Source organism: Branchiostoma lanceolatum, chromosome 2 (genome assembly GCF_035083965.1).
Source record: "Branchiostoma lanceolatum isolate klBraLanc5 chromosome 2, klBraLanc5.hap2, whole genome shotgun sequence".
NCBI classification, from domain to species: Eukaryota; Metazoa; Chordata; class Leptocardii; order Amphioxiformes; family Branchiostomatidae; genus Branchiostoma; species Branchiostoma lanceolatum.
This window is the reverse complement of record NC_089723.1, coordinates 7,898,545-7,924,561: the sequence shown is the minus strand read 5'-3', so window position 1 is coordinate 7,924,561 and position 26,017 is coordinate 7,898,545. Positions and strand designations below refer to the sequence as shown.

At 40.0% G+C, this 26,017-nt stretch overlaps 2 protein-coding genes across 2 annotated transcripts; one reads left to right on the top strand and one right to left on the bottom strand.

Moving 5' to 3' along the window:
* Window positions 1-1,398: 1,398 nt before the first annotated feature.
* Window positions 1,399-13,850, top strand: LOC136426799 (uncharacterized). The gene is made up of 15 exons (XM_066415522.1): window positions 1,399-1,622; window positions 3,102-3,210; window positions 5,474-5,695; window positions 6,361-6,530; window positions 6,960-7,065; window positions 7,528-7,722; window positions 8,212-8,324; window positions 8,723-8,900; window positions 9,601-9,807; window positions 10,201-10,438; window positions 10,655-10,782; window positions 10,899-11,020; window positions 11,444-11,554; window positions 12,310-12,407; window positions 12,996-13,850. Exons 1-15 carry the CDS (start codon window positions 1,399-1,401, stop codon window positions 13,274-13,276), a joined length of 2,502 nt encoding a protein of 833 aa, XP_066271619.1. The 3' UTR covers window positions 13,277-13,850.
* Window positions 13,315-24,731, bottom strand: LOC136427330 (guanine nucleotide-binding protein subunit beta-5a-like). Its single transcript, XM_066416143.1, has 11 exons — window positions 24,609-24,731; window positions 21,700-21,836; window positions 21,103-21,144; window positions 20,280-20,356; window positions 19,456-19,585; window positions 17,868-18,008; window positions 17,045-17,136; window positions 16,443-16,491; window positions 16,082-16,178; window positions 15,021-15,187; window positions 13,315-14,358 (listed from the first exon to the last, which is right to left on the bottom strand). Exons 1-11 carry the CDS (start codon window positions 24,721-24,723, stop codon window positions 14,347-14,349), a joined length of 1,059 nt encoding a protein of 352 aa, XP_066272240.1. The 5' UTR covers window positions 24,724-24,731; the 3' UTR covers window positions 13,315-14,346.
* Window positions 24,732-26,017: the final 1,286 nt, after the last annotated feature.

Genomic DNA, 26,017 nt, shown 5'->3' with positions numbered 1-26,017 from the left:
GGTGAGTGCAAATGCTAAATCACTTGCAATATTTGGCACTATTTCTTTAATACTTTGCTCCGATTTTCAGCTGGTTGCATGACGAAATTCATGTTTTGTAGCTGCTTTAACCGTAGCTAGATCAGTATCACCAGAGGTAAGCATGGTAAAACAATGTACTATTGCACAAACTCGCCTTTTGTTCAATAATGCATCGGTGTTGTTGAAGTATGCAATCTGTAGCATTCAACAGCTTTGGATATTCTTGGTGATTTCAAAACCTGTTCAAGCTGACCTTTTATGTCAGACATATGTTTTTATTTCGCTTCACGTTTTGTGTATTTGAAAAATGTAGCGATTTTAAACGCTCGGTAGCACCTATACTATGTAATGCAGTAGCCACGACTGGCAATAGCGCAGAGCTTTGTTTACCTTGACTTATAGTCCATGACTTCAAATCATGACTTGAAGTTCATGATTAAATGTGGAAAAGGTTTTAGAATACCAAATTCAGAATAAGATCTTGACCACAGAATTAGAAATAGAATATATTTCAGGAATAACTATGTCAAAGAAAATGTGCTTTACTTTGGAATAGCGGCAGAGCTCGCATGGTATTACACATGTGCACATGTTGGTAAGCCTTGCACACGTAGCTTGTATAACATTTCTTTGGCCAACTTTAAAAATCAATCATATTTGTCGATAGAATTATGTCGATATGGGATTTATCTATGATGCACAATTCTACGATTTTGCAGAAACCCACTCAGCGACGCCACTCTCTCTTGATCTTATCTTATTTTTATACATTCTAATAATTTATATGTAGTACACCACCTTAATCTTACAGACACAGTTTCTTAGGTTTGCAAAATCTGAAGAATGACCCTAAAATTCTAAAACTTCTCGCTTGCAAACACAATGTTCGAGGTTGATTTGAAATAAACAATTAGAATAAAGTTTTATAATAAAAGGACACAAAGTTAACATATTTTGGAATTCCTCAATCGATATCTAAGTTTTCTTATTTTCAACTGAATCGCCTTCTTATAAATTACTCCTTTCAAAATTTGTAAGACCAAGATGTCAACCTGGGCTTTCATGATGTCTTTAATAACATACCATACATGCATGGATTTGTATGGCGTTGCAAACTATGAGCAAAATACTGTACATCACTGTCATATGAAGTGAATTGCATTCACATGTGCCCAGCCGCTGGCATGACAGAATGTGACGTGTTTATGATTTTAAAGATTATAACAGCAACCCAAATTCAAGGCATTGATGTATGCAGCTGTTTCTTACAATCCCTCTAAAGAATTTTCTTTCACCAATGCTCAATGCTTATGGACAATTGTTGTGCTAACTTGTGCGTGCATTTTCAGGTATTCGCGAGCACCCAGTCGATCCAAAATGGCGACGAACGCTCAGCCAGAAAATGTGTCCCGGCCCACAAACATGAGTGAGCCAACGCCTCACTTTCTACACACGGGAATCTGCGAACGGTTGAAGGAGAGACTGGGACGGGAATCGTCGTTCACGATCCTGCTGGGGATCTGTGGGTCAGGAAAGACGCAGTTGGCGCTTTGGTTCGCGGCAGAGTTCAAACTACGACACCGGGATGCCATACTGTGGCGGTAAGACTTGTTATTACATTCACACCAGGCTCCTAAACTTGTCCAACAATCGTCACGATAAATGTTTTGTCTTTGAATAGAATAAATATATTTCAAAAATACGTTCAGGCAAGGCGTCCTGGCGGTACGGTCATATATTCGTCGTAGGTCGTCGTGCGATTTTTATGTCGTAGAATTTTCAAGCAGGCTGTGACAGAATTAACCGCCGACAAGGATCTAAGATATCATTTTCGGTACACGACAGATGGATTTTGGACGACAAGTGCACGACTTTTCCAAGAATGCCTTCAGTTTGTGATCGTACGATAATCGTCCGACGAATGTGACCAGGCCTAATATACCATGGAAGCTGGAATCGTGGCGTTGGCGTTGTGTGATGGGCCTGCCAAACTGTCGGCTTCTATGTTGCACGTTGTAAAATGAATGTTGTGAACCGTAGCGTTACCTTATTTGGTGCACTACCCAATGTCGTCCGTGTGCATCATAAAAATCTGTCCTTATGGGAATGACGAATCACTAAAGTATCCCCCTAGTGTCTTGAAATAAGTTTGTGTTCAGGGATAGAAGAGAATATGCTTTTGACATTCGTAACAGCAAGACTTGTGCCCTGTGAATATCACGAATTATTGGCGTATTTCGTTCCTTTTTTTCAAAATTGTGCGCTGATATGATACGCTTTAGTATGATGAATTGTCCGCTGTTTTTTTGCCGTGTATGATTTGCTTTGGCCACTTATGGGTAAAATTTGCCGACTTCATGTCTTTGAAGTGGAGCTCACTAGAAATAGAAAATGAACGACAATCTTAGCACAATTCTTCAACGTAGACCTCAGTTTGAATTCATGCAAGTTTTACAGGCCAGGTCTTTATGGAAGAGCTGATATTTCGCACATAGGTTAAACATTTGGCTCTGTCCGCGCGTTTGCAAGGAAGTGGCGTTTTGAACATAATCGGGTAGTGCTACGTTATACCTCATAACGTCATTACCTAAAATAGCCAAACAAGCTTGAAATTACCTTGTCTACGTTTACGTACTTTTCTGTTAGTGTTCTCATGATTTCCTGATTTACATCCCGTCATATCAGGAACGCCAAAAAGTTTATATGATCTATACATTTAGCTTGAGGTCGACAAATGTATCGTTTGGCTTTACACATGTACAAAGCACACACCATATAATACACCACGGCATTTTCATGGGCCTTAATTTCCAAGGTATGCTTGTACTTTTGTTGAACAGCGTGGATTATGTCACATGAATCTACATTGTGCCAGCTACTTCTTGGTAAGAACAGTAAGTAGACGTCAGAATCAGCCGTCAAACCCTTTATATCTGGACAAAGCAGATATACATCAATAATGCTGTTGCATGCTTATTTGCCGTTCAGCGTTCAACGTTTGCCCATCAAAATCATCTGGCAACCGTTATATAATACACCATTTGTATCAGGACAAAGCTGATGAAAAGTTTACGCCGCAGGTTGGACGCCAACAGTGCGGACAGCATGGCGAAGACCAAGGCGGGGCTTCTACGCTGCCTGAGTGGGCGAGCAGGGAAGGAAGGAGACGAGGACATCGCGATAGAAAAGGTAAGACCTAGGAAAATAATGTTTATTTATTTATTTCGATTTACCACATTTGTGGAAGGATTGACATAACAGGTGACTATCACCTTTTCAAGATGTCATCCCAGACCAGACTGTAAGATTTGGACCATCGCACACCGGGGCATGCCCCTACTCTTTTTCGAAAGGTGTGGTGGGTTCTTTAACGTGCGCGGGATGTGGCTCTCCCCAAACACGGGGCCTCCATTTAACGTCCTATCCGAGGGATGTGCCTAACCCTAGATGAGCTAGGTACTCATTTACATTAGTGAAGTGAGGAAAGTCGTGTTAAGTGCCTTTCCCAAGGGCACAACGTCGTGGCGGAAGTTTGGACATGTCTCTGGGCACAACCTGGGATTAGATCCCGGGTCCCATTGTTTGACAGCCGCGCGCTCTACACTTGCGCCACACGACGCCACGAATGTTGTATCTCCGATTATGATCCTGAAAACGGTTAGGGTAGGTGGGTAGGTAGGGATTCTCTCTTTGGTTTTAGATTTCGGCGATAGCATAACGGGGTTTGGTCGGTCTGTTTATGTCACTTTTTCTGGAGCAATAAAAATGAAGAGAACATGTTGGAAACGTTGATGAAGTTTAGACATCCAGGTAGTAAGATACGCCAAAATATATACTCATTGACAAGCAACTGGATACAATTTTGAAACAGTCAGACGTTTCAGACAGCATCCGCTGTCTTTCGTCAGTAACTAAGGATAGGTTTTATACCGAAACTCTGAATAGATATGTTAATGAGGTTAAGACAATTTAGGATGTCTTGACATATTGGAAACGATTCTATAACGTCTTTATCGCTCACGTGTCAGATCGAAAATTTTATGTCCCTTACCAGCGGTCGATCCAAGAAAAGGGGCTAGGGTCGACAGGTTTCTGCTAGGAACGGTCGGGTAGCCGAAAAAACAACTTTTGCTAGGCCTAATGAGAAATACACATACTATTACTATTGATAATATACGGAAAATTCAACATTTTCTCTGCGATATATTTTTGTTTTGGGTCTATCGAATTCGAAATATTCCTTTGCGTAGGATGTGAGCAGTTTTTGCTTGTTTAAACTCTTGAAATCTAATAAATTGTAGCTGCTGGACCGCCAACAGTTTATGAAAGTGAAAGGATCTGTTCCCCTTTTGCTTTCGAACGAACGGAGTTCAGTAGCTTGTGTAAGTTGTAACCTTATTCAATATGGCCAATACCATGGTCAATATTGACCAACGAAGGCCATATTCAACCTGATTCGTGTGGTCTTGCTAAAGCCCCCCTCTCACTGGACCCGCGGTACGCCGGCTGCGTCCTAAACTGGATTTGTGTTACCCTTGACTTTATAATGGGAATATAATTCAAAACGTACAAGTATGACCAAAAAGACAGCAAAACACACGAAGCTTTAAAAAAAAAATTTTTGTCGATGAAATTTGTTGAGTGCTTTATCAATTCTATCGGACGCAGCGACACCGCCAGCGTGCCGCGGGTCCAGTGAGAGGGGGGCTTAACTGCATGACTCATTACTTGCTGCATGACTCAAAATGAGTACGTTGATGTGTAACTTATAATTTAGTATCAAACTATAGAATTTCAGTAGCAACGAACTTATCCAAACACCTTGTGGCAGCAGTAAACAAAACAGCCGCTTACATGCACTGCGTAATATATGTCTCACATTGAAAGTTTCATTAGAACCATGTAACTTCTACTAACATAATTCTACAAGAACCCGTAGCACATAATTCCGCCACCCTAAAAAGGTACATCCAAACAGATCTCTAACCCAACGTCCTACAGTATAATGCACTCCTGTATATCTAAACTGTGCATACCTGGGGAGTGCTGCACTAGAGATCTCTCAAACCCACAGTTTTTTAACGTGGCGGATTTATGTTACACGGCGGATTAATGTTAATGGAGGGTTACAATTCTTATTTTGTATATTATAACTATTCTGGCTCAGAAATGTCAATAACTCTTATTTTTGCACTATTGACATCCTGCTCATAAGTGAATGGTGTTATTGGCAGGGCTATCAAGATGTAAGGTGGTTGGTTGCGTTTTTTGGTTTCTGGTTGGTTTCCAGCAAGTGATCCTGTCAATAGTGCAATAGAAAATTGTTATAGACAGGATCATCCTGTCAATAGTGAAAATAAGTGTTGACTGGATGTTGCTGTCAATCATCTGATGGGTTTATGTAACCCGGCGGATTAATGTTAATGAAGGTTATATTATCACCAACCAACAGGCTATGAAAGAATCGAAAGTCCCCGTGTTCGTTCTGATTGATGACCTTGACGACGCAGAAAGGCTGCCGCCATTTTCACTGAAGTCTCAGCCTCACTGTCACATCGTCATCACCACACACAACCGGAAGTTACTCAAGGGGAGCATTGTGGGACAGGAAGTTATCCTTGTGAACGGGTTCAACAGAGAAGAGGCCTTCAGTTTCTTTAACCAAGAGTCACAGGTAAGTTTGAAGTCTTCAGTGTACGGATTCTTCTGATGTTTCACTGACTAGTCCGAAGTGCTCAATGTTGTTTTTTTGCGCAGGGCAATCGTTACTCAAGCAACTGGATACAATTTAGAAACGGTCGGACGTGTCAGACAGCATCCGATGTCTTTCTTCAGTGATGACTAAACAAGAAACTGAAGGTTTTAAACCAAAACGTTTCCAAATCCAGTTTCTTGAGACGTTTCATGTAACTGAGTAACTGTTACCTTGCTTATCTTATTATCTGTCTATTAAACCTTCATCGACTTTATACAATATTTGACGTTGTAGCAACCTAGTTGATTGCTATTGGCAATGGATCTGAAGACTGTTGTTAGTTGGACCAATACAGTAGCTATTGCAAATGTAAAATTCATGATATACAAGACAAATTATTTTTTCTTCCTTTTTTCCACTTTTTCACACAACTTAATTCACCACCACCAATTTTCACAACCAAGAACAAAATTAAGTTAAAATCCCAACATCATAACAAAGTTGGAGCAATACTTGAAAGTAACATTACAGAAGCGATATAACATTGTATACAACATGAAACTAACTACCTGTGACAAATAGACAAATGATGCATAATCAGCAGCTCGAATCATAGCAAACAGGCTTCATGATCCGATCTTCAGGGTTTTGACAGGGAAGAGGTATTGGCGTTGGTCGACAAGTTTGACGGGCTGCCCTTGGGCCTGGCCGCGTCCCGAGGCTACATGGCGAGGTGCCGGATAAGCCCGAGGGCCTATCTACAGCTACTGGACGAGAAAGCCGCGGTCAGCAGGATCGAAGAGGAGGAAAGCAGGTTCTGTCATCATCTCTGATTTTGATAAAGATATGACATAACCTATTTTTTTGGTGTTGGGTGTATCAACATGTACTTGTATGTTGCATCCAAAATCGTTGTGACAATCTAAATGTATTTTTCTCTTTGTTGATACCATACTGTTCAGCATCATGGGACTTTCCTTTCCTAGACACTTTTGACATTGGACTGTCATCATCGTTAATTTTGATAAAGATATAACATAACGTAAATATTAAAGGAATTTTCCTGGTGTTGAGTCTATGAATATGTATGTTTACATCCTAAAATGTTGTGACAATCTAAATATATATTCCTATGATACTACCATACTGTTAAGCAGCTTTGTGCCTTTCTTTCTTGAAAATGTTTTGATGTTGTCTGACATTGTATTACTACTAACTATTATTGATCGTTCTCACTCACCAGGTGGCTCGGGAAGTATTACGAAAAGCCGGGCACGAAGGACGGGGCCATCAAACTTCTCAACCTGTTCGCTGCTATCCGCATGGCGGTGGACAAACTGAGTCCAAACGTGAGGACTTGTTTTGTCGTCTGCTACTTTGCCTATTGCTACATTCTGTACACTTTTACACCTTATTGCTACATCATGTACACTTTTTGCATCTTATAGCTACATTTTATACACGTTTTGTACCTTAATTTCTATATGTGGATTCTCTGTGGACATACAAATGGCCAACTACTCATGTTTGATGATGTGATGAACTTATTGAATGTTTTTGACACAGAAATTTCATCATCAAGTTGAAGAAATACCCAATATCAGTCAGCATTTCATTTGTAAAGAAAACATAAGAACAACAAAATGAGGTGAAGTGAAACTAACTAGTTTGCAGTTTTATCAGTTGATTACAAAAGGCGTGCTAAAAGTCCTGTAACATCTTACTGTAGCATTCTTCATAAAACCATATTTCAGTCACACATAACAAATCGTTTACGTTTTGGTGCCCCCGCTTGTCTTCACTGTCCGTAGGTTGTTTCCATGTTGAAGCTCGCCGCTTTCATGGACAACACGAATATCCCATTGTTGGTACTGACGGAAGACCCCACCAACGTTACACCGCGCATGCGTCAGGAGAACGCCGATGCCTTGGAGAGCGAGGTGGAAGGTCTGTCTCTGGCAACAGTGGAAGGAGCTGGAGAAAACCGGATTCTTTCTCTACATCGGGTGAGCTGGTTTATTTTTGAAGCCCAAGTTAAATACAAAGACAGCTGAATAGAAATACTCTTTTTACCGAACCAAGAGATTTTATTCCACCGACGTTTCGGTGACCATCTGTCACCTTCTTCAAGGCAATTCTGACTGGTTCGCATAGTAATGCAGCACAGGTGTCGCTGCTTATACATAATGAGATGCATTCCCAAACGCAAAGTATTTACATATGTACAATCGCAGGGGATGACATCACTATGCGGTTCCAAATGTGCAGAAGTGTAACACAGTGCAAAGACAGCTATTTCAAGAAGCATAATGTATATTCATAAAGCTCTACAAACCCGTTGTCTTGGGATTGTGGATTTTATATATTGGGCTAGCCACAATGACTATTCTTTGACTATGACTATTCTTTGACTATGACTATTCTTTGGCACTGTGTAGTGCACGTCACTTTAGGTATCTGTGTACTTACTCAGCATTGCCTTGTGTTGTTTTTAGGTGACTCAAACCTCAATGCAGCTGGCCATGACCGAAGAGGAAGAAAAGGAACTTGTCCAACGGCTTCTGAACACCCTCCTAACGTTCTTTGTAAAGGACAACAGGTATTCCTGGTAAGGGAGCACTATATTATTCTGTGTGAGTGTGTGTGTGTGTGTGTGTGTGTGTGTGTGTGTGTGTGTGTGTGTGTGTATGTATGTATGCAAATATTGGCCTTTTCTCTCATATGTTAAGCAAATGGATTCTACTGCAGCAATGTTAACTCAATGATCTAGTTTTGACAGAAACAGAAAACACTGGTAAGAGTCTTTATTCCCTGATGTCTAAAAACGGTTTGACGGTCTAGTACGGGCCAGACGGTCCATTTTGATCTTCATAGTTGCTGATTCTACTGCAGTAACGTTAACTCAATAATCTAGTTTTGTGTGGAGGATTGATAGACATGTGAATGTAGTGAACAGACGTTACTCTATGAAGTTGTTCTAAGAAGATTCGTTTCCTCTTTCCTCAGTTCAGGACAGCTAAGTTACAGTCTGATGCCACACGTGGAGACTGTTCTAACGCACGCCTGCCGCATCAGCAGAGACGACCACCACCTGAGCAGGGCTCGGCTGTACGAGGTGCTGGGCTTCCTGTACACACAGAGAGGCATGGCGGCGAAGGCAGAAGGACCACTTCGACTGGCAAAGGTATGGTGTTCGACCAATTCATTTCGACCTTTGCAGTACATAGTGGTGGGACATTAAGTTTCTTGCAGTTTCAGTAGCAGGGCATATTTCTGTTGGGAAGGGCAACCAATATCGTAACCAGGTGCTCAGCTATGAGGCTGCTACCAGTTGACCTATAGGGATAGCCCTGTTCGACAAATTGATACTTATAGCTGTTTGTATGTTTCTTTGATTGTTTGATTGTTTTCTTGTTTGTTTGTTTGTTTGTTTGTTTGTTTGTTTGTTTGTTTGTTTGATGCAATGTCAGTTGATAGTGCTGGGTGTCTATGTGTGTAACTCCACCCATAAAAAGAGCATCAGATAAGGAGCTAAATGTTTCCATACGGGTTACCTGCAGAAGAACTTCCTTTCAGTACCAAGGTCATCACCGTGTGAAGTCCCCATTTTCCACTAGACGGCGATCGCTTGGCGACCGTTGAGTGACCAAAATTGAATGTGTAACCCTTGATTTTATAATTGAGAAATCATGTACGATGCAAAGTATGATACAAAAGACAACAAAACACATAAGGCTTTGAAAATCGTTCTTCATCTATGAAATCCATTGAGAAATCTATCGAATATTTCGTCGTTTGGTCTAATATTTGTTCGCTCAGCTAAAAGGGATTATAACAATCTTGGGAAATCAAAGGAAGCTTCATAAAAATCTTGTATGATGCAGAAACTTCTGGAGGATCTAGCAGAGGTGACGTTAAAGGAATCCAGCGAAACACCGCAGGGTCAAGCGACCGGAGAGACTGGCGGGGACGAGGTAGAACAGGACGCCCGGCTGCTCTTTGAAAAACTGGCCCTAACAGGACAACGCCTTCCGGACAACGTGTTCTCTCAGATTCTACAGAATAAAGTCTTAGTGGATCAAGATGTTGAGGTACGGACAGACAGATAGATCTTAGTATATGATATATATATTTTTATCTATTTGTTCATGATCAGTTTTTTTTTCCGATTAAAAACAAATCTGATAGGAACCGACACAAGAAACAACAGTAGTTCGTCTATTACAATATGTGCAGTATTTGGTAATCCTTGAATCACTGCATACAGTGTTGGGAAACAGTACAGTAGGTATTGATGATTTTCTTTTTGTACACTATGATCGATTCCCAGTACTATAAGATTCGTTTAGACTAAGCAATGAACAAGTAAGAGTACAGCTTTCGAGTAACAAATGTACTGATGACAAAGCAAAGCAATGCATTAATCTGCTTGTAAACATTCAAATCAGAATTAATTTACGTTGCATTTGCTTATCTGGTTGCAGATGTTTCGAAGCAAGTTGCCAACGGAAGCTGAGCTGGATCAGATCTACCGGGACAAGCAGCCTCTCTCCCCCGCCCAGTTGGACCTGCTGGTGCGGCACGGGCTCGTCCTACCCCTGGACCGACTGAAAGAGATCTACCTGCCTGAACTACACGTCTCCATCAATTATTCTTTGGGTCGTTGTTACTTCTACACCAAAGAAAAGTACAGGACTGACCCAGAAGGGAAACGAGACTTAGGTGTGTTCTTTATATATGTCAAGAGACATTGTCCAAATGGTGATGATGATGTAAATGTGCGCGCGCTTTCTAAGCAATCTGACAGCTAGGGTATGGGTTTGATGACAATTTGTTTCTCTTGTTCACTAACTCTGGTTTATGATATGGATTCAGTGCAACCATTGCTGAGTCGCTGACCCTTCTCGACTTTTCATTATGTCATGTCTTTCTCCACAGTTAAGTGTATGGAGTTGGCATACAGCCTTGCCAAAGAGATCCAAAGAAGGACGGGCGTTGCTGTCATACACCAGTACCTAACAGAACGTAATGCCCTGCTGTATCTACGCTTGGAGGAGGAAGGCAAGGTACCCTCATGAACTACAATTGACATCATACATTTTCTTTATTGTGCCTCTATGTGCCTATTTTTAACCTGTTTTGCTGGTATCTTTGATGAGCAAACAAAATTCATTCTTCTCAGGACGCCAAACAGCTGAATGAAGATATCCTGTACGCCAGGGAGAGATACAGCGTCCTTCTTAAAGACCAGGAAGATTACTTCGAATTCGGAATGCTCAAGAAGTCTGGAAGAGAGTTATACAGGTAGGCTTTTCAAAAGACATGCTTCTGTATTTGAATCTGTTATGTGAGAGCTAGTCATATCATCTCCGAGAAATGTTCCACATGTGGTACAGTGGTTAGTGACCTTGCCTCTGGACCAAGAAGTCATGAGTTCCGATCCCAGTTGTGTCGCTTATCCAATGTGTACACTATTGGAAAGGGCTGCAGTCCTTGAAACGGGGCGTTAAGTCGTGGTCCACAAGTGTTCACTGTACTTGTCGAAAAGAGGGGAATTCGTCGAAAAGAACGTAAACATTGCACGTGGCGTCTGTCTTCTCCATGACCAGTGGAAAAGCAGCTCTAAATTTCTCATTAAGTTTATCTGAGCATAACTGGTTCGAGAGACCACTTTCATTTTCTAAGTACTGATTAGGGAGCAATCTCTCACATACAACATGTCTACAGCATGACGATATGCCATCGCCAGCTGGTCCGATGTTACAACCAGCTGATCAAGCTTGCCGACACTGATGACGAGAAGGCTGGCTACTTTGAACAGGCACAACAACACTGCAGGTACAAACCTCCCTATAATTGCCATCAAATCAGAACTGAATACAACTAAACTTGTACCACCTCTACATAAGGAACACCTGGCTAATGCGACCACTCATTGGTGGTCCCTTAGATAATTGTTCCCATTGACACAAGCATTAAAAATCCTGTCTACGGTGACTACATGTCCACAGAGACCAAATTTTAGGGTAGGATTGACTGGAGTGCTTGGGTAGTTTTTAGACCATCTTCTTAGGTAGTATTGACTGTATATATTTCCTCCCTTGCAATAATACCGGAACATTCTTAAAGGCAAGCTTCACAAAAAATTGAAAATCATACTATGCTATGCTTAATATAATCCAAAGTCAAGTTTTTATTTCAAGTTGTTTCACATAAGTCCGTCATAGTTCTTAGATTTTCCACCGTTTGCAACTTATGCCGTGCTGACGCCTTCTCACCTGATGATTGAATTATATGACGTCAGTGTTCTAGATTTTTCACCTGATGATCGAATTATATGACGTCAGTGTTCAGTGTACCATATTATTAGGTGAGAAGGCGTCAGCACGGCATAAGTTGCAAATGGTGGAAGATCCCAGAACTATGACGGACTTATGTGAAACAACTTGAAGTAAGAATTTGACTTTGGAATATATTAAGCATAGCATAGTAGGATTTTCAATTTTTTGTGTAGCTTTCCTTTAAAGCGCAGTACACTCTAATTCTATGGTAACACTAATCATTGCATTATTGCCTTTACCTTCTCACATCAGAGAGATGATCCAGTATGCTGAGGGAGAGATCCAAAGAGATGAACAGGGGAAGGTGACAGACCAACTGGAGCGACTGGCCAACTTCTACAACACTGCAGGTAGTGACATTAGCTTGATGTATGAACCTGTAACACTTATTAATAACTAACCCACTGAACCACAAGTCACGTTGTCCTGCTTAGTGTGAACAGAAGTACACTCACATTGGACACATCATCCATATGTTTCGTTGATAAAGGTTAGACATCCAGGTAGTAAGATGAGACAAAAACAGTTACTCAAGCAACTGGATAAGATTTTAAAACAGTCAGACGTTTCAGACAGCATCCGCTACCTTTCATCAGTGACTAAGGATAAGACTGGAAAACCAGGTTTTATACCAAAACTCTGAATAGTCTTGACGTAGTCTTCAAAAGTCTATTAGGGCTTGGATTTTCTATCAGTTCTCACCACACAGCGACATCATATCTTTGCTCCTTTAATGTCGATATGTAATTATGGTATAGTGTTATTGAAACTTACTATGTGTAGGAATGACTAGAAAGTTGAGTTTTTTATTCAAGTTTCAAGCCTCATAAAATGCTCTGGATGCCTTTAACCTACTAATTGTGAATAGCAGTCTCAGTACCTACCTATCGTCCATATGCCCTACCTATCTCATAATTGTATGCTATCTCTGCATGTAGGTCGTTTCCTCGCTGCTGATCAAAACCCAACACATCTGGATGAGGCCCTGGAATGGTACAGAAAAGCCTACCAGCTCGAGAAGGGACAGGGAAGAGTGGACTATCCTCTGTCGGATGCCCTCTTTGGTCTCACAGAAGGACTGATCCGACGCGGAGACTTTTCAAAAGCTCAGGTTTTTGCGACGGAGCTTTTGGCAGTGTACAAGGCCAACTGGCCAGAGAAAACAAGAGACATTGAAAAGGCAAAAGCACTTCTCGAAAAAGTAACGGACTTGATTTAGGTAAACACATCGATGAACATACAAACAAGCCGGCATCATACAGTTAAACAGTATAATGTTCTTAATTTCTTACAGTAACAGATGTTGAAAGCTGAAATGACAAATGATTTCTCATAAGTTGCAAGTGATCCGCTTACTAGTTCAGACTATCTGACTAACTATAACATTCAAATACATTTTGCCATTTTGTAGCTTAAAAACATTTCTAGCTTTGTAGTAGTGTGTGGTCATGTACATGTATATGATAGTGCTGTACAAATAACAAGGTGCATATATGGGAATAGATGTAATATTGTTCCACTATCACATCTGGAAGTATGATAACCTCAAAATATAAGCTATCACTACAAGTCAATATTACCAATTATCAATATTATCAGATATTGCACATATTGGATTTGTTTGTCTACCAAAATAGTACCTGTTATATCACTGTAACAGTTACTGGACAAGAAATTTACACATACAACATTGTTGCATTATTGTGACTACATGCACAGTTTACCATTACGATACGTACAGAAGGTTTGCCTAATTCTATACAATGGTCAATAAAGGCCATATCACATTGAAACCAGAGGTATACAACATTGAAACAAGACCTTTTGTTGAAATTCCATCCATGTACAGAATGGTAGTATACTCAAAGTCCTTAATCTGGAAATAAGTCATAAAATTTAACACTTAGTATCTGAGAAGTTTGCTAAGTGTCCTAAGCTGTAGTTGTAGAGACAAAGTTGTTGATTGATTGGTTGATTGATTGATTGATTGATTGATTGATTGATTGACTGGTTGGTTGGTTGGTTGATTAATTGATTTGAAACACAATGTGATTGGCACAGATAAATCTGTAAAACTGAGACTGTCCTGAATTAATCTCCAATAATTGACCTATCACACATGAATGTCAAAGCTCATCAACATTATTTTCTATTCCATCATTAATCAAGACTAATATATTGTCACATTTGTTCTCATACAACGTACCCCATTTACCTGTCACATCTGATGTGAAAACAAACTAATCTTCCAAGAGAAATGTACTCCATGGCCAGATCTCCAGGTTGTCATCATGCCCAGAGCTGGAAAACAAATTTTACACATTTAGGACTTATGCTACAAAAAAGACTTGCACTTCATGAGGTGTTCTGGGGCTCCCCCATCTATGTGTGAAGCACGTCCAACCCCCATATGATGGGGAATAAAAGACGTAACATTGGAGAGAGAGAGAGAGAGAGAGAGAGAGAGAGAGAGAGAGAGAGAGAGAGAGAGAGAGAGAGAGAGAGAGAGACACAGAGAGAGACACAGAGAGAGACAGAGAGAGAGACAGAGAGACAGAGAGACAGAGACAGAGAGAGAGAGAGACAGAGAGAGAGAGAGTGAAAGAGACAGACAGAGAGAGAGGGAGAGTGAGAGTGAGAGAGAGAGAGAGGGAACTTATGACAGTAGCGAGAGACTAAAGAATGAATCAATGCAGGACTTCAACTTCAACAATCAATGGTTTTGCAAATGTAAGGTCATCCTCTAATAGTTCTTAAATACATCCAGGCAATACAGAGGTAGAACCAGCATGCAATAGCATTTTAACACAGAGAAAGTGGAGCTTCTGCAACATGAGCAAATGTGCTAAATCAGTTATCATGAAACATTTTTATGGTAAGATGTTATGAGGTATTATTTGAATAGTTCAAAAAACAAAGCATGCTTATGTCTATGTCTAGTAAGAAGAAACAGTTTAGTTGACCTTGAGTGTTGTATCCCAGCTTCCCGAGCAGACGGCCGTGCCGTCAGGAGATCTTTGCAGACATGTGACCTTGTTGTCGTGTGCGTAGATCCGTCCTACCCGCACGCACTTCAGCACATCCCACACATTCACTGTGTAGTCATTGTACCCAGCAAACATCAGGCGACCTAGAAAAGTGAAGAACACATACTTAAAGACAAATCAACCTCTACAACTGGATAAGATACAGAGCTTACATCTTGACATTTCAAGTGAAATATATTTCTAGCAGCACTAGAATCATCAGGTGACCTGGAAAAGTAAAGAACACGTGGGCTGTAGTTCTAAAGTGTTCTTCAGGCAAAACTACCCAAGAAGACCACTTAGAGGTCTGATAAACCTAGTTGATGTGGTCAGGTGCACGTGGTAACTATTATAGACAGTATAAATGTTAATGCTTGAATGTGTCAATGGGAAAATTATCTGAGGAACCACCAAAAAGTGGTCCTTATGTAGACTGAGGTAGTCACTTGTGCAGGTTTGACTAATTGTATTCATGGTATAGATCAGCTATTGTATCTATCAGACTTACATCAAGTTGATGAAAATATTTTTTACTGTAGCATCATAATCTAAATAGCATAACCAGCAATACTTTGGCAAAAAGATGTTGTGTAATGAGTGATATTGAATGCAATAACTGCTACTTTTGAAAGAATGCTCTTCCTGAAGGCATTGCATTATCACCAACCGTAGACTGACCTTAATACCTCATGTCTGGATCACTGCATCAATGTACAATAAATAATAATAATTCACAGAACAAAGAAAGCACACTAACATATCAGCTTTTATATTAGAAATGGACTTTGTTAGCATTAGAACTGGTACTAAGTTTATTGTACAAGTTATATTGAATTTCTTGAATGTGTATTGTGTAATGTATCTGTGTACATAATGTCATGTATCCATGCAGGGACACCTGAAAAACAGGTCAAGAGACATGAGTGTATCTACTGGTATAAAAATGAATAAACGAAATGAAATGCAATGAAAGAAATTAATGATTAAGTCAAACTCACCACTCTTTGAAATGTCCACACACGTAGCAGCAAAGATCATACAGTCCTTGGTGTACAAGGCAACCTCTCTGTCTGCCCGCAAGTCATAAAGTCGACACTGGAAAATGAATATGAAATGTATGAACTGGCTGTAATCAGCCAAACATTTTAGAAGTTCCTATACAATTAGCCCTCAATGTGTGAAATAGTTTAGTCCTTAACTACATGTAACCCAAGAAATAAACCTGTATATTGATCTTATTACATAATCAAGACATACTATACAATCGTGCATATCCTTGAAAATGAGAATACACTTATGTCTATCATTTTCTGGCTGTATAAGTTATTCTTTGAAAGTCTGATATAAAAACACACTCACTGTGCCATCATCTGAAGCAGTCACAAAGGATTCTCCTGTTGGAAAAAACCTATAGAAGAAAATATGCAAAGACGAATCAATCTCTACAACTGGATAAAATACAGAGATGACTTCTGGACGTTTCAAGTAACATCCATCACTCTTCTTCAGCATCACTAGAATGAACTGTCAGAACGAATCAATACTAGAGCATGAAAAAAACAGTGTTCAAATTTGAAATCGTTCTTTCTAGATATGTCCTTATATAAAGATCAGTCAATAGTAATAATAACCTTTATTGAACGTTCATGCCCTATCACAGGCTCAGCTTAAAGTACAGGCATATGGATGGTAACAATGGTAACAATCATATGATGACACTGGCAGGATTTCTAATACTAATCTAAAACTACTCTTACGACTAATTTATATGTTCAACTTCTTCTCGTCTCTTTGTGATGTCAGAAATATAAGTTCAGATTTACTTAATAATATATCTAATATTATATGGTCAAAACGCATAATAAAAATGAATTTCTCAATACTGTAATCTCCAGTTTGCAGCTCCAATTCTAAAGCACAGCACCACTTGACTATATCAGACAGACAGCAGAAATGCATACCTGACCCCATTGATGTCCCCATCATGTCCGTCAAAGCTGTGCACACACCGGCCTGTTCTGATGTCCCACAGACTCGCGGTCTTGTCACTGCTCTGAAAAATTCAAATCTCATCTTCAATACACGAAAAGGACAAGAAATAGTCATGCCTTTAAGTACCAGAGTTATATATTAAGGATTGATGTGTTCAAAAATTCGTATTTCCCGAGAACCATAGTAGAATGGAACTCATTGCCATCGGATGCTGTAGGAACACCTTCACTAAATAGCTTCAAAGAACGATTGCAGTCAGATGTGCAAAAGTTAGGTGTGACAGGCCGTACAGTGTAATATAACCAGCTGCTGCCGCAGAAATGGAAATCCTTCGTTCCTTTGTTCAGTTATTCTCCTTAGAAGATTTTCACTATGATGCCCCTGCAGCTCCAGAGCAAGCTGCTAGGGGGCCCAAACCCACACCGCTTCTTCATTACATCACAAGCTATCTGCCACCAAAAAATCAAGACCATAGCATGTCCAGGTCAAGAGATACAAAAATGGAATTTCTGCTGCAGTACCAAGGGGCCCAAAATCGACCTTGAATTTTGGCCTCACAACACCTGCCGACATACCAAATATCATCGTAATCCATCAAGAGGTTCTTGAGTTATGCTGACTACAGCAGTCCGGAAACACAAACAGACAGACAAACACACAAACAAACAGACACACAGACACACCCAAAACTATATCTCCATTTTTCATGGAGATAGAAACATGAATAACAACACCCCAAAAGTTTGCAGATTCACAGTATTGAGTGACAGGTGTCAGCTGTCCTTTGCTTACCCCTGACAGAAAGGTGCGACAGTGGACAGGTGAGATGTCCAGACACAGGACGTCGCTGATGTGTCCGTGGAAACTCTGCATGAGCTGGGAGCTGTCCACGTCCCACAGGGCACAGGTACAGTCTCCGCTGCTCGTCAAGATCTAGGCAAATGCAGGCGTTTATTAGATTAGTTCTTTAAAATTGTTATACACAGTAAAACTTGTCCTCAGCAATCTCTCAAGAGGCTGAGCAAATGTGGTTGATGAGGACAGGGTAGGTTTAACAATGTAAAAATGGATGGGACTGTTTTAATGTGGTCGCCTGCGCCAGGTGGTTGCCTATACAAGGTGGTGGTTGCCTATACAAGGTGGTGGTTGCCTATACAGGGTGGTGGTTGCCTATACAATGTGGTGGTTGCCTATAAAATGTGGTGGTTGCCTATACAAGGTGGTGGTTGCCTATACAATGTGGTGGTTGCCTATACAAGGTGGTGGTTGCCTATACAAGGTGGTGGTTGCCTATACAATGTGGTGGTTGCCTATACAAGGTGGTGGTTGCCTAAACAAGGTGGTGGTTGCCTATACAAGGTGGTGATTGCCTGACAAGGTTTGACTGTATTAGCAATAGCTTAACTATGTACGTACAAGTTGCCATACATTGTACTGGTTACAATTGTTGCACAATAAAGTTCTTCTTCTTTATTAGCTTGAAAGTTCATCTGTGTTGGTAGAAATTGTTCAAAAGCAACGTTTTAACAGTAAATTCCAACACAAAAACACAGATTCCTTGACAAAGACTGTATTTTGACAGTTGGAAAATTTGGGTAGGTCCAATTTTTGTGTTGGACTTTATGGCTCAAAACAGGTATTTATTATAGTTGAGTGATGTCAAGAATAGAATTATGCAGGATATCCTGACTAAAGGCTCAAAGTCAGACCCCCTCATACATTATTGTAAGAACTGGAATCTATGAAAGATTCACTCATGTAATATATAAGACACTTTCAAAGGATATGAGCCAACAAGTTACATTTTGGAAACTTCCCTGCGAGAGTCACAGTAACACTTTTGGAAATAATTTGATGGGTGATGTGATGAAACAATCTCTTTCCCTGTCCTTGGTGCTGAACAACACATTCGTTACCCTCTCCCAAGTGCTGATTTTTCTTCACAAAAGGAAAGAATTAAGGGTTAATGACCCGCCCCAAGGTGTATATGGTGTCATAACGCCTGGTCATGTGCTATAACCACCGAATAAGACCACCGAGTGAGTGAGAAATATTGTTTTTAGTCCTTCCGTTTGAATTTTACTTGAATTTAATTTTTTGTCCTTTTTCATGTATTCTTCATGTATTCTAAGGACATTTTGGGGAATTTTAAGACAATAAAGATATTTTAAACAAGGTTAAGAAAAAGATTCATCAAAAAGATACGCCCTCTACAAAGTGCAACGGTTGTGTTATGACATGACGTCAATAAGTGGTGTGTTATGGCCTCATAACAGACTACTTATTGTGGGCAATGGAGGCTTCTGATTGGTCGACGCCATCTGGCCATGTGATAATACTAGTATACAATCACTCATGAGTCAGTGTCAGTCTTGCCTACCTGGTAGCCAGACTTGACAAACCTACAGCAGGACATGAAGCTGGTGTGCATGGCGATGGTCCGTCTCTTTCTCTCCGGGTTCTCTAAGTCTTTATCTATGGGGAACACTGTGCACTTGTTGTCCAGTCCCCTGTACATGTGGTACAGTAGCAACTGTTAAGGAAGTCTCATGGGATATTACATTCAACATGTACAATGTACTTTCTTGCAATAGGTAGAAAGATGGCATTCAACAGTTACTGAGAAAGGTCAGAAAATATAATGATACCAAAGATCTAGTTGCATAACTTGCAAAATGTATTTTCTTCTAACCAGCCAGGAATTCATCTAATATTTGGATTACAATAATTTTACCACAAAACTTCAAAATCAATCTGTATTTGTTTAACTGATAGTAGATTATATATAATAACTGCCTCTCGGTGTAACATACCAAGAATCAAAGTGTAGTGCATGCACTGTAAATGCATTTAAGGTTTGCGTGGTTTTTATTTCGCAGTATGGAGAAAATGGAGTGTTTGCGATGGTTTTAAGATGCGTTTGAAACAATAGTAGACAAGGGCAAACAAATTTGTAGTGGCTTTCAGTTCGCAGCAAAGAGCTTACCACAAACACAGCTAACATAAAACCACAGTGACTGCAAACATTTCTGCATTTACAGTACTTGCATCTCATTCATAATGCACATGTCAGACTTCAGTATCAGCAAAAAAAATTTATATGAGTAAGTTTTCATTCCTAAAATATCAATGGATGATTGAAACCTATCACTTGACTCATCATACATTCAGGACAGTATTGTGAGTAACAGACGACGCACTTACCCACAGGCTATGATATCACCAGAAGGTGAAAAGGCACAGGACATGATCCAGGTGGTAGGCATGGACAGAACCCGCTCCTGACAAAAACATAACAAAGCCCATTCATTAACCTAAGAGTGAATCAAAAACTAATCAAATCTACTCAAGAAGACCACTCTGAACCCAAAAAATGTGGTATGATGATGACGAATGGTTTATTCAATTAAAATACATCACAGCCTTTTGGGCTAAATTGCGTATGTCATTACAATCTAAAAACAAACAGATCATTGTCCTTAAAACATTTACAGTAGATCAAGGTCTTTACATACTAAATAGACTTTTACTTTCTATGATCATCACAATTGAAGATTAAAAAACTTGACAAACACGTAGTAGTTAAAAAAGTTACTTTCACGTGTACTAACAAAGATCAATATTCATAGGAATCAAAGAGCATCATGGTACATTGCTTGCAGATGAATGTATTACTTAGCTGTTCAATAAACGTGTCAAATAAGGAATTGACGAGTCTCTATATCTGTTTGTTTTGTATTTCAAAGTTCTTAACTTGTCCGAGTTTCTTGTTGACATACTACGGCTGTCTCCATTCTTCGGTGGGAGCAGTTCAGAGACCAGTGTTTTGGCAAACTTGGTATAAGTGGATAAGTAATCACTATGGACAGGATTTGTAAAACTAAGGTGGAAAAATCATATAGTGGACCACCAAAAAGTGGCCATATGTAGGGTGGTCACTTGTACAGGTTTGACTGTATGTGCAAATGCTAAAGTAATGTTCAAGGGAGCAATGTGTAAAATAAGCACATATTCTGATGATCCTTACCTGTTTGTTTGCAAAAGCATCCCAAACGATAACTTTCCCATCCTGTAGAATAGAAACTTGTGTTGGTAATCCCCGTTGTTAAATTGTGATTAGTAAGAACACATAAAGATACTAAAGATCTAGTGCTGTGTACCTAAAAATGTTTTAAGGTCCTGAACAATTCGACAATGTAAACTGTGATGATGATGGAAACATGTACTTATCTATTTGTATGAGCTAACGGAATGTTTATTTAGACTTCAGTTTTAAGATATACACTTGAGTGTAAGTCTATTCAGGTACAGTACTGGTACATTGATGTTGCAGTACTGTAAATGCATTTAAGTTCGCGCGGTGTTTGCGGTCATATACTACAGTACAGTAACTACAGTATTTGACAAAAATATCCACGGAGGTTTTAAGTTTGTGGTGAAACGGTCGCCGCGAAAACCGCGAGCATAAAACCACCGCGAACATTTCTGCATTTACAGTATTTTTTTACCTTAACCTAAATGATTTATGTTGTACTGTACTGTACGGCACAAAGATTTCTTGAAAAGTAATTCTAATTTCAACGTAACAGCATATGAAACCATGTGAAACCATGTGACCCCTGACCTGCGATGAGCTGACCAATCGTCTCTTGTCCGTTGACCAATCCATGTCCAGCACCTTGCCCTGGTGACCCTTCAGCACCCGTCTCACCTTCATCTGTAGAGGTGGCACGAGCTCCAGCTTACTGGCCACATCTCTCACTGCATAGGAATAAAACTTACACATATAAGTACATGATTGTACATAATGGAAGATGCCCTAACATCGCATGTTTTTTATGCGCTCAAACTCATGGCAGTCCATCACTAGTTGCCAGAGAGTGATCAGGTTTTAAAGAATGAATTTTGAACATATTCATCTAAAGAAAATAGTTGGATAAGAAATGCATTCATACTGTTCATCAGCCTTTTATGCTTTGCGTTAGGAGCGGCAAATGCTGTGAGATGTTTTCGCGATTGTACCTTCTGATTTAGTGCTACGCCATACATTGAATGCAAATGACAGTTATTCACATGGACTTGGTTCAGCATAGTCAGTGGTCACAAACACGGCGTACTTATGCATAATAAGATCAGTACAAAATCCGTGCGATGTTAGGGCACCTGCAATATTAGGGGGCCCCCCGTTACATTTTCACAGCAAAACCTTCATCTGTAGAGGTGGCACGAGCTCCAGCTTACTGGCCACATCTCTCACTGTACAGGACAGGAATAACAGAAACAAGAAATGCTTTTCAAAAAAGCTGGCCACACAACCTTTAGATAATGGTGATGATGAAATGGTGATTGTACATGTAATGACTTCTATAGACTTCGTTACGCCCTGCCCTCCCCACCGATCGTCACTTATGTATATCTTGCAGTAAAACTGGCACAGTTTTTGCCACCCTATCTTTTCTGCATGATAGCTAATGGCCACATGTACTTTATTGGTCAAAGTAAAAATGAAACCTTCTCGGATGCCGTTTAGATTGACGAAAGGAATCGGATTATCAGCAGTCTGTGCACACACATTTACCAACTATAGTCAGCCATTAGACATGGCAAAATACGATTGTCTGGCCTTGCAGCGCCCTCTGGCAAGGCTCAGCCTATCTGCAGCTTTGATGAAAAGGATGGACAGGAAGACAGAAATCTAATACCGACCACAATGCCAACAACCGCCTTGCAGTTGCGTGGCAAAAAACCTTCATATGCAGGGACAGTTAGGATAAAATACACAAAAGTACCTGCTTTAACCTAATGGCTACATCTCTCACTGCATAGGAATAAAACTTACAAATCATCATCATCATTATCATACATCCGTAGAAATATTCCCCAGTGAGGTAAACTAGATAAAGCAATTGCAGTACTTTTTGACCTTCATGGCAGACACCAGTGAAGACCCTTACAAAAATTCACAACAAAATAAGGGATGTCCCTGTGGCTCAACTCCACGTTACAGTTGAGCTACTGGTTCCATTTCAAGGCTCGAAATAGTGGGTGCATGTGCACCCAGTGCACCCAAAATTGGAGCTGTGCACCTAATTTTTGACTCTGGGTGCACTGGTGCACCTATATATTTTTGTAGCCTATAGGGTTAAGGTACTATTGTACACTAGTATACAGAATATTCTTGAAATGTAAGTATAAAAAACAGCATGATAACTTTTTGCTGTACTTTATCTAATGTATTATTTGTTTGAAATTTTGAAGTTAGCTATAGAATTACAGATAGGCAGCAGCGTTAAACTTTGTAATTATGTTCTGAAGAACATTCAACTTTATTTTATCTGGTGCACCCAAAATTCTTTCTGTGCACCCAATTTTTTGAGTTGGGTGCACCAGTGCACCTATTCCCAAAGATGAATTTCGAGCCCTGCATTTAGTTGGTAACTTGGAGACCCCTGTTTACGTCCTGGGCTGCACCATCTTTTGGAAGGGCGGTAAAATGGGGGTCCCATGTTTGAAGAGGTGCCTTCATCATATTAAGGGAAAAGGCTACTAGCCCCTCCCAAATCAATATACCCTGCTCCTGAAACAGCAAGGAACCTTGCTGCACTATATGCCTATAGGCATTATAAGGGTCTGAAGTACTACTCTGAACAAATGAACAAACAAAGTATACAAAATCTTCATCAGTAGGGGTGGTACCTGCTCCAGCATACAGGGAACATATTTGACTGTGTAAGAATAATACATACATATAAATACACAAGAAAACCTTGATCTGCAGGGGTGATTATATAGGGTAAAATGAACAAATTTGTCATCTGTAGGGACAGTACCTACTCCAGTGTACTGGCCACATCTCTCACTACATTTGAATACAACGCAAAATGATCACCATGAATTCCTGCATAACAAATTGGGTCAAAAGGTCTGCCAGAGGCACATTCTATCAACAAAAGCACGAATCATCACAATCTTGGTCCGTTTTCTAAGTAACTGCGTTAGAAATAACTTGCAATGTCAGCAACCTGTTTCCCTGTCCTTGGTGCTGAACAGCATATTCATTACCCTACGCCTTGCACTGCAGCTGGCTTTTCTTCACATATATCAAGACAAGGGATTAAATATTTACAGGAAAGCTTTAGGACATGTCGGTCGAATACATGAAGCTGGCCGTGATTTGAATTGATTCCCTAGGGTTGATTTTAAACCGTTCATATGCGACTTGGTGGCCATTTTCATAATTAGTTGGATAAAAACGTAAACATCTACCTTACTGTGTATTTGTCTTGTTTCTCTGGTTACAGAAAATTCCACTTCATCAAAAATACCCGCCTCATCAATTGTCTTCATCAAAACCATGTTATGTTATTGATTATAAATTTACATACATCTAATGGCTGACTGGGATTTTAATTACAGATTTTCCTGCGCAATAACAACAACAACGTTTGACGAGAGAAAACCCTGGAAATAAAAGAACTGCAAGCATACATATAATGTTGTGTATATACATATGCCATATCTAGCTCCTCTTACGCTGAACATCGTTTGATTTCCTGCGTTCCTCCTCCAGGCGAGATCGAAGTGTTTCAGCCTCCTTGCGAAGAGCGTCCAGGTCCAACTCAGTATCCTCCGCCGCCACGGCCGCCATCTTGAAAGTGCAAGGATGATGTCATCGCGGGACTGTCCATTATAGCAGGCGGATGGAGGGAGGATACTGTTATTGTATTGATTATAGGCCGTGGGTATTCCTAGTACGTTCCTGACAGTAAAACGTTTTTATGCACTATTGACAGGATGTTCCTGTCAATAAGAAATAATTGGGCACTTTTGACAGGATTTGTTTAATAACAAGTTTCTAGCACTTTTGACAGGATGTTCCTGCTAACAAGAGTTTTTGGCACAATTGACAGGATGTTGCATATCTTTTGAATAACACCTCTTGTTCCTGTCAACCCTAACCCTAACCGCAATAATAGCCATGTAAAATAGTGCAAAATAAGACTTATGTACAATCATAATTAAGACTAATTAGTAAGAATAAAGAATTAACAGATTACATCAACGTTATTGACATGGTTTTCCTGTCAATAGCCACGCCGTTGAGGGATATGCATGTTGAACTAAATGGGAAATACATGAAATCTAGTATCCTGCGAATACGTACATGTAGATTTCAATCAGTAGCACTTTGTCTAGATCATGTAACAACTTCTATTTACTCTTTCCGCATGAACTGTTTTATTAATAAAGTTGCACTGGCTCAGTACTCCCAACAACCCATCACAAGACAGGACTAGTGGGACAAACCAGAAACTGTGTGGAAAGTTGACCGTTCACACTGTTCTGGAACAGCATTACCAAACAATCGCTCCCTTGCACGTGGTAACCGAATTGTTTATCGTTCGATAAACACACCTGCATTCTGTTCGAAGACCTAGGTGCGTCAAGACTAGTGTCCTTGAATCGTACGTCTAACTGTGAAATATCTTGATTACATAATTGTTTCATGATGGCTAGCAAACGAGGATACGTGGCTGACATGAGCACCACAGCCGTAAGTAGACTTTAAGTCAAATTGGATCAGTGTCATGGTACATGCTAAACTTTCTTCCAACACTAAGGTATACACGGATCAAATTTTCGACGACCACTGTCGCCTTTTCAGGATCACAACTATCAACCCAGTGCTTATTGATCCTAAGAAGGCGACAGTAGTCATCGAGAATTTGATCCGTGTGAACCTTAGTGTTGTAAGAAAGTTTGGCATTATACTATGATTACTACCAACCCATCACGTAGTAAACAAAACTTATTCAAATTATCATGGAAGCACATCTAAGTTTTGTTTACTTCGTGATGTAGACCATTCCTGTTTCTTGAAAACATCGACCTGTTGTTGGAACTTGTAAATAAGAATGTACTCTAGCTATGCCATCTGTGTG

What these genes read in the sequence shown, in the direction of transcription:
- LOC136426799 (XM_066415522.1), top strand. Translation starts at nt 1,399, where the DNA reads ATGGCGACGAACGCTCAGCCAGAAAATGTGTCCCGGCCCACAAACATG. An exon ending in GACCACTTCGACTGGCAAAG is followed by an intron (nt 8,901 to 9,600) that starts GTATGGTGTTCG and finishes TGTATGATGCAG; the next exon opens with AAACTTCTGGAGGATCTAGC. An exon ending in GCTTGGAGGAGGAAGGCAAG is followed by an intron (nt 10,783 to 10,898) that starts GTACCCTCATGA and finishes CATTCTTCTCAG; the next exon opens with GACGCCAAACAGCTGAATGA.
- LOC136427330 (XM_066416143.1), bottom strand. Translation starts at nt 24,723, where the DNA reads ATGGCGGCCGTGGCGGCGGAGGATACTGAGTTGGACCTGGACGCTCTT. An exon ending in GGTGATATCATAGCCTGTGG is followed by an intron (nt 19,586 to 20,279) that starts GTAAGTGCGTCG and finishes CCACATGTACAG; the next exon opens with GGGACTGGACAACAAGTGCA. An exon ending in TTGTCAAGTCTGGCTACCAG is followed by an intron (nt 18,009 to 19,455) that starts GTAGGCAAGACT and finishes GCATTTGCCTAG; the next exon opens with ATCTTGACGAGCAGCGGAGA.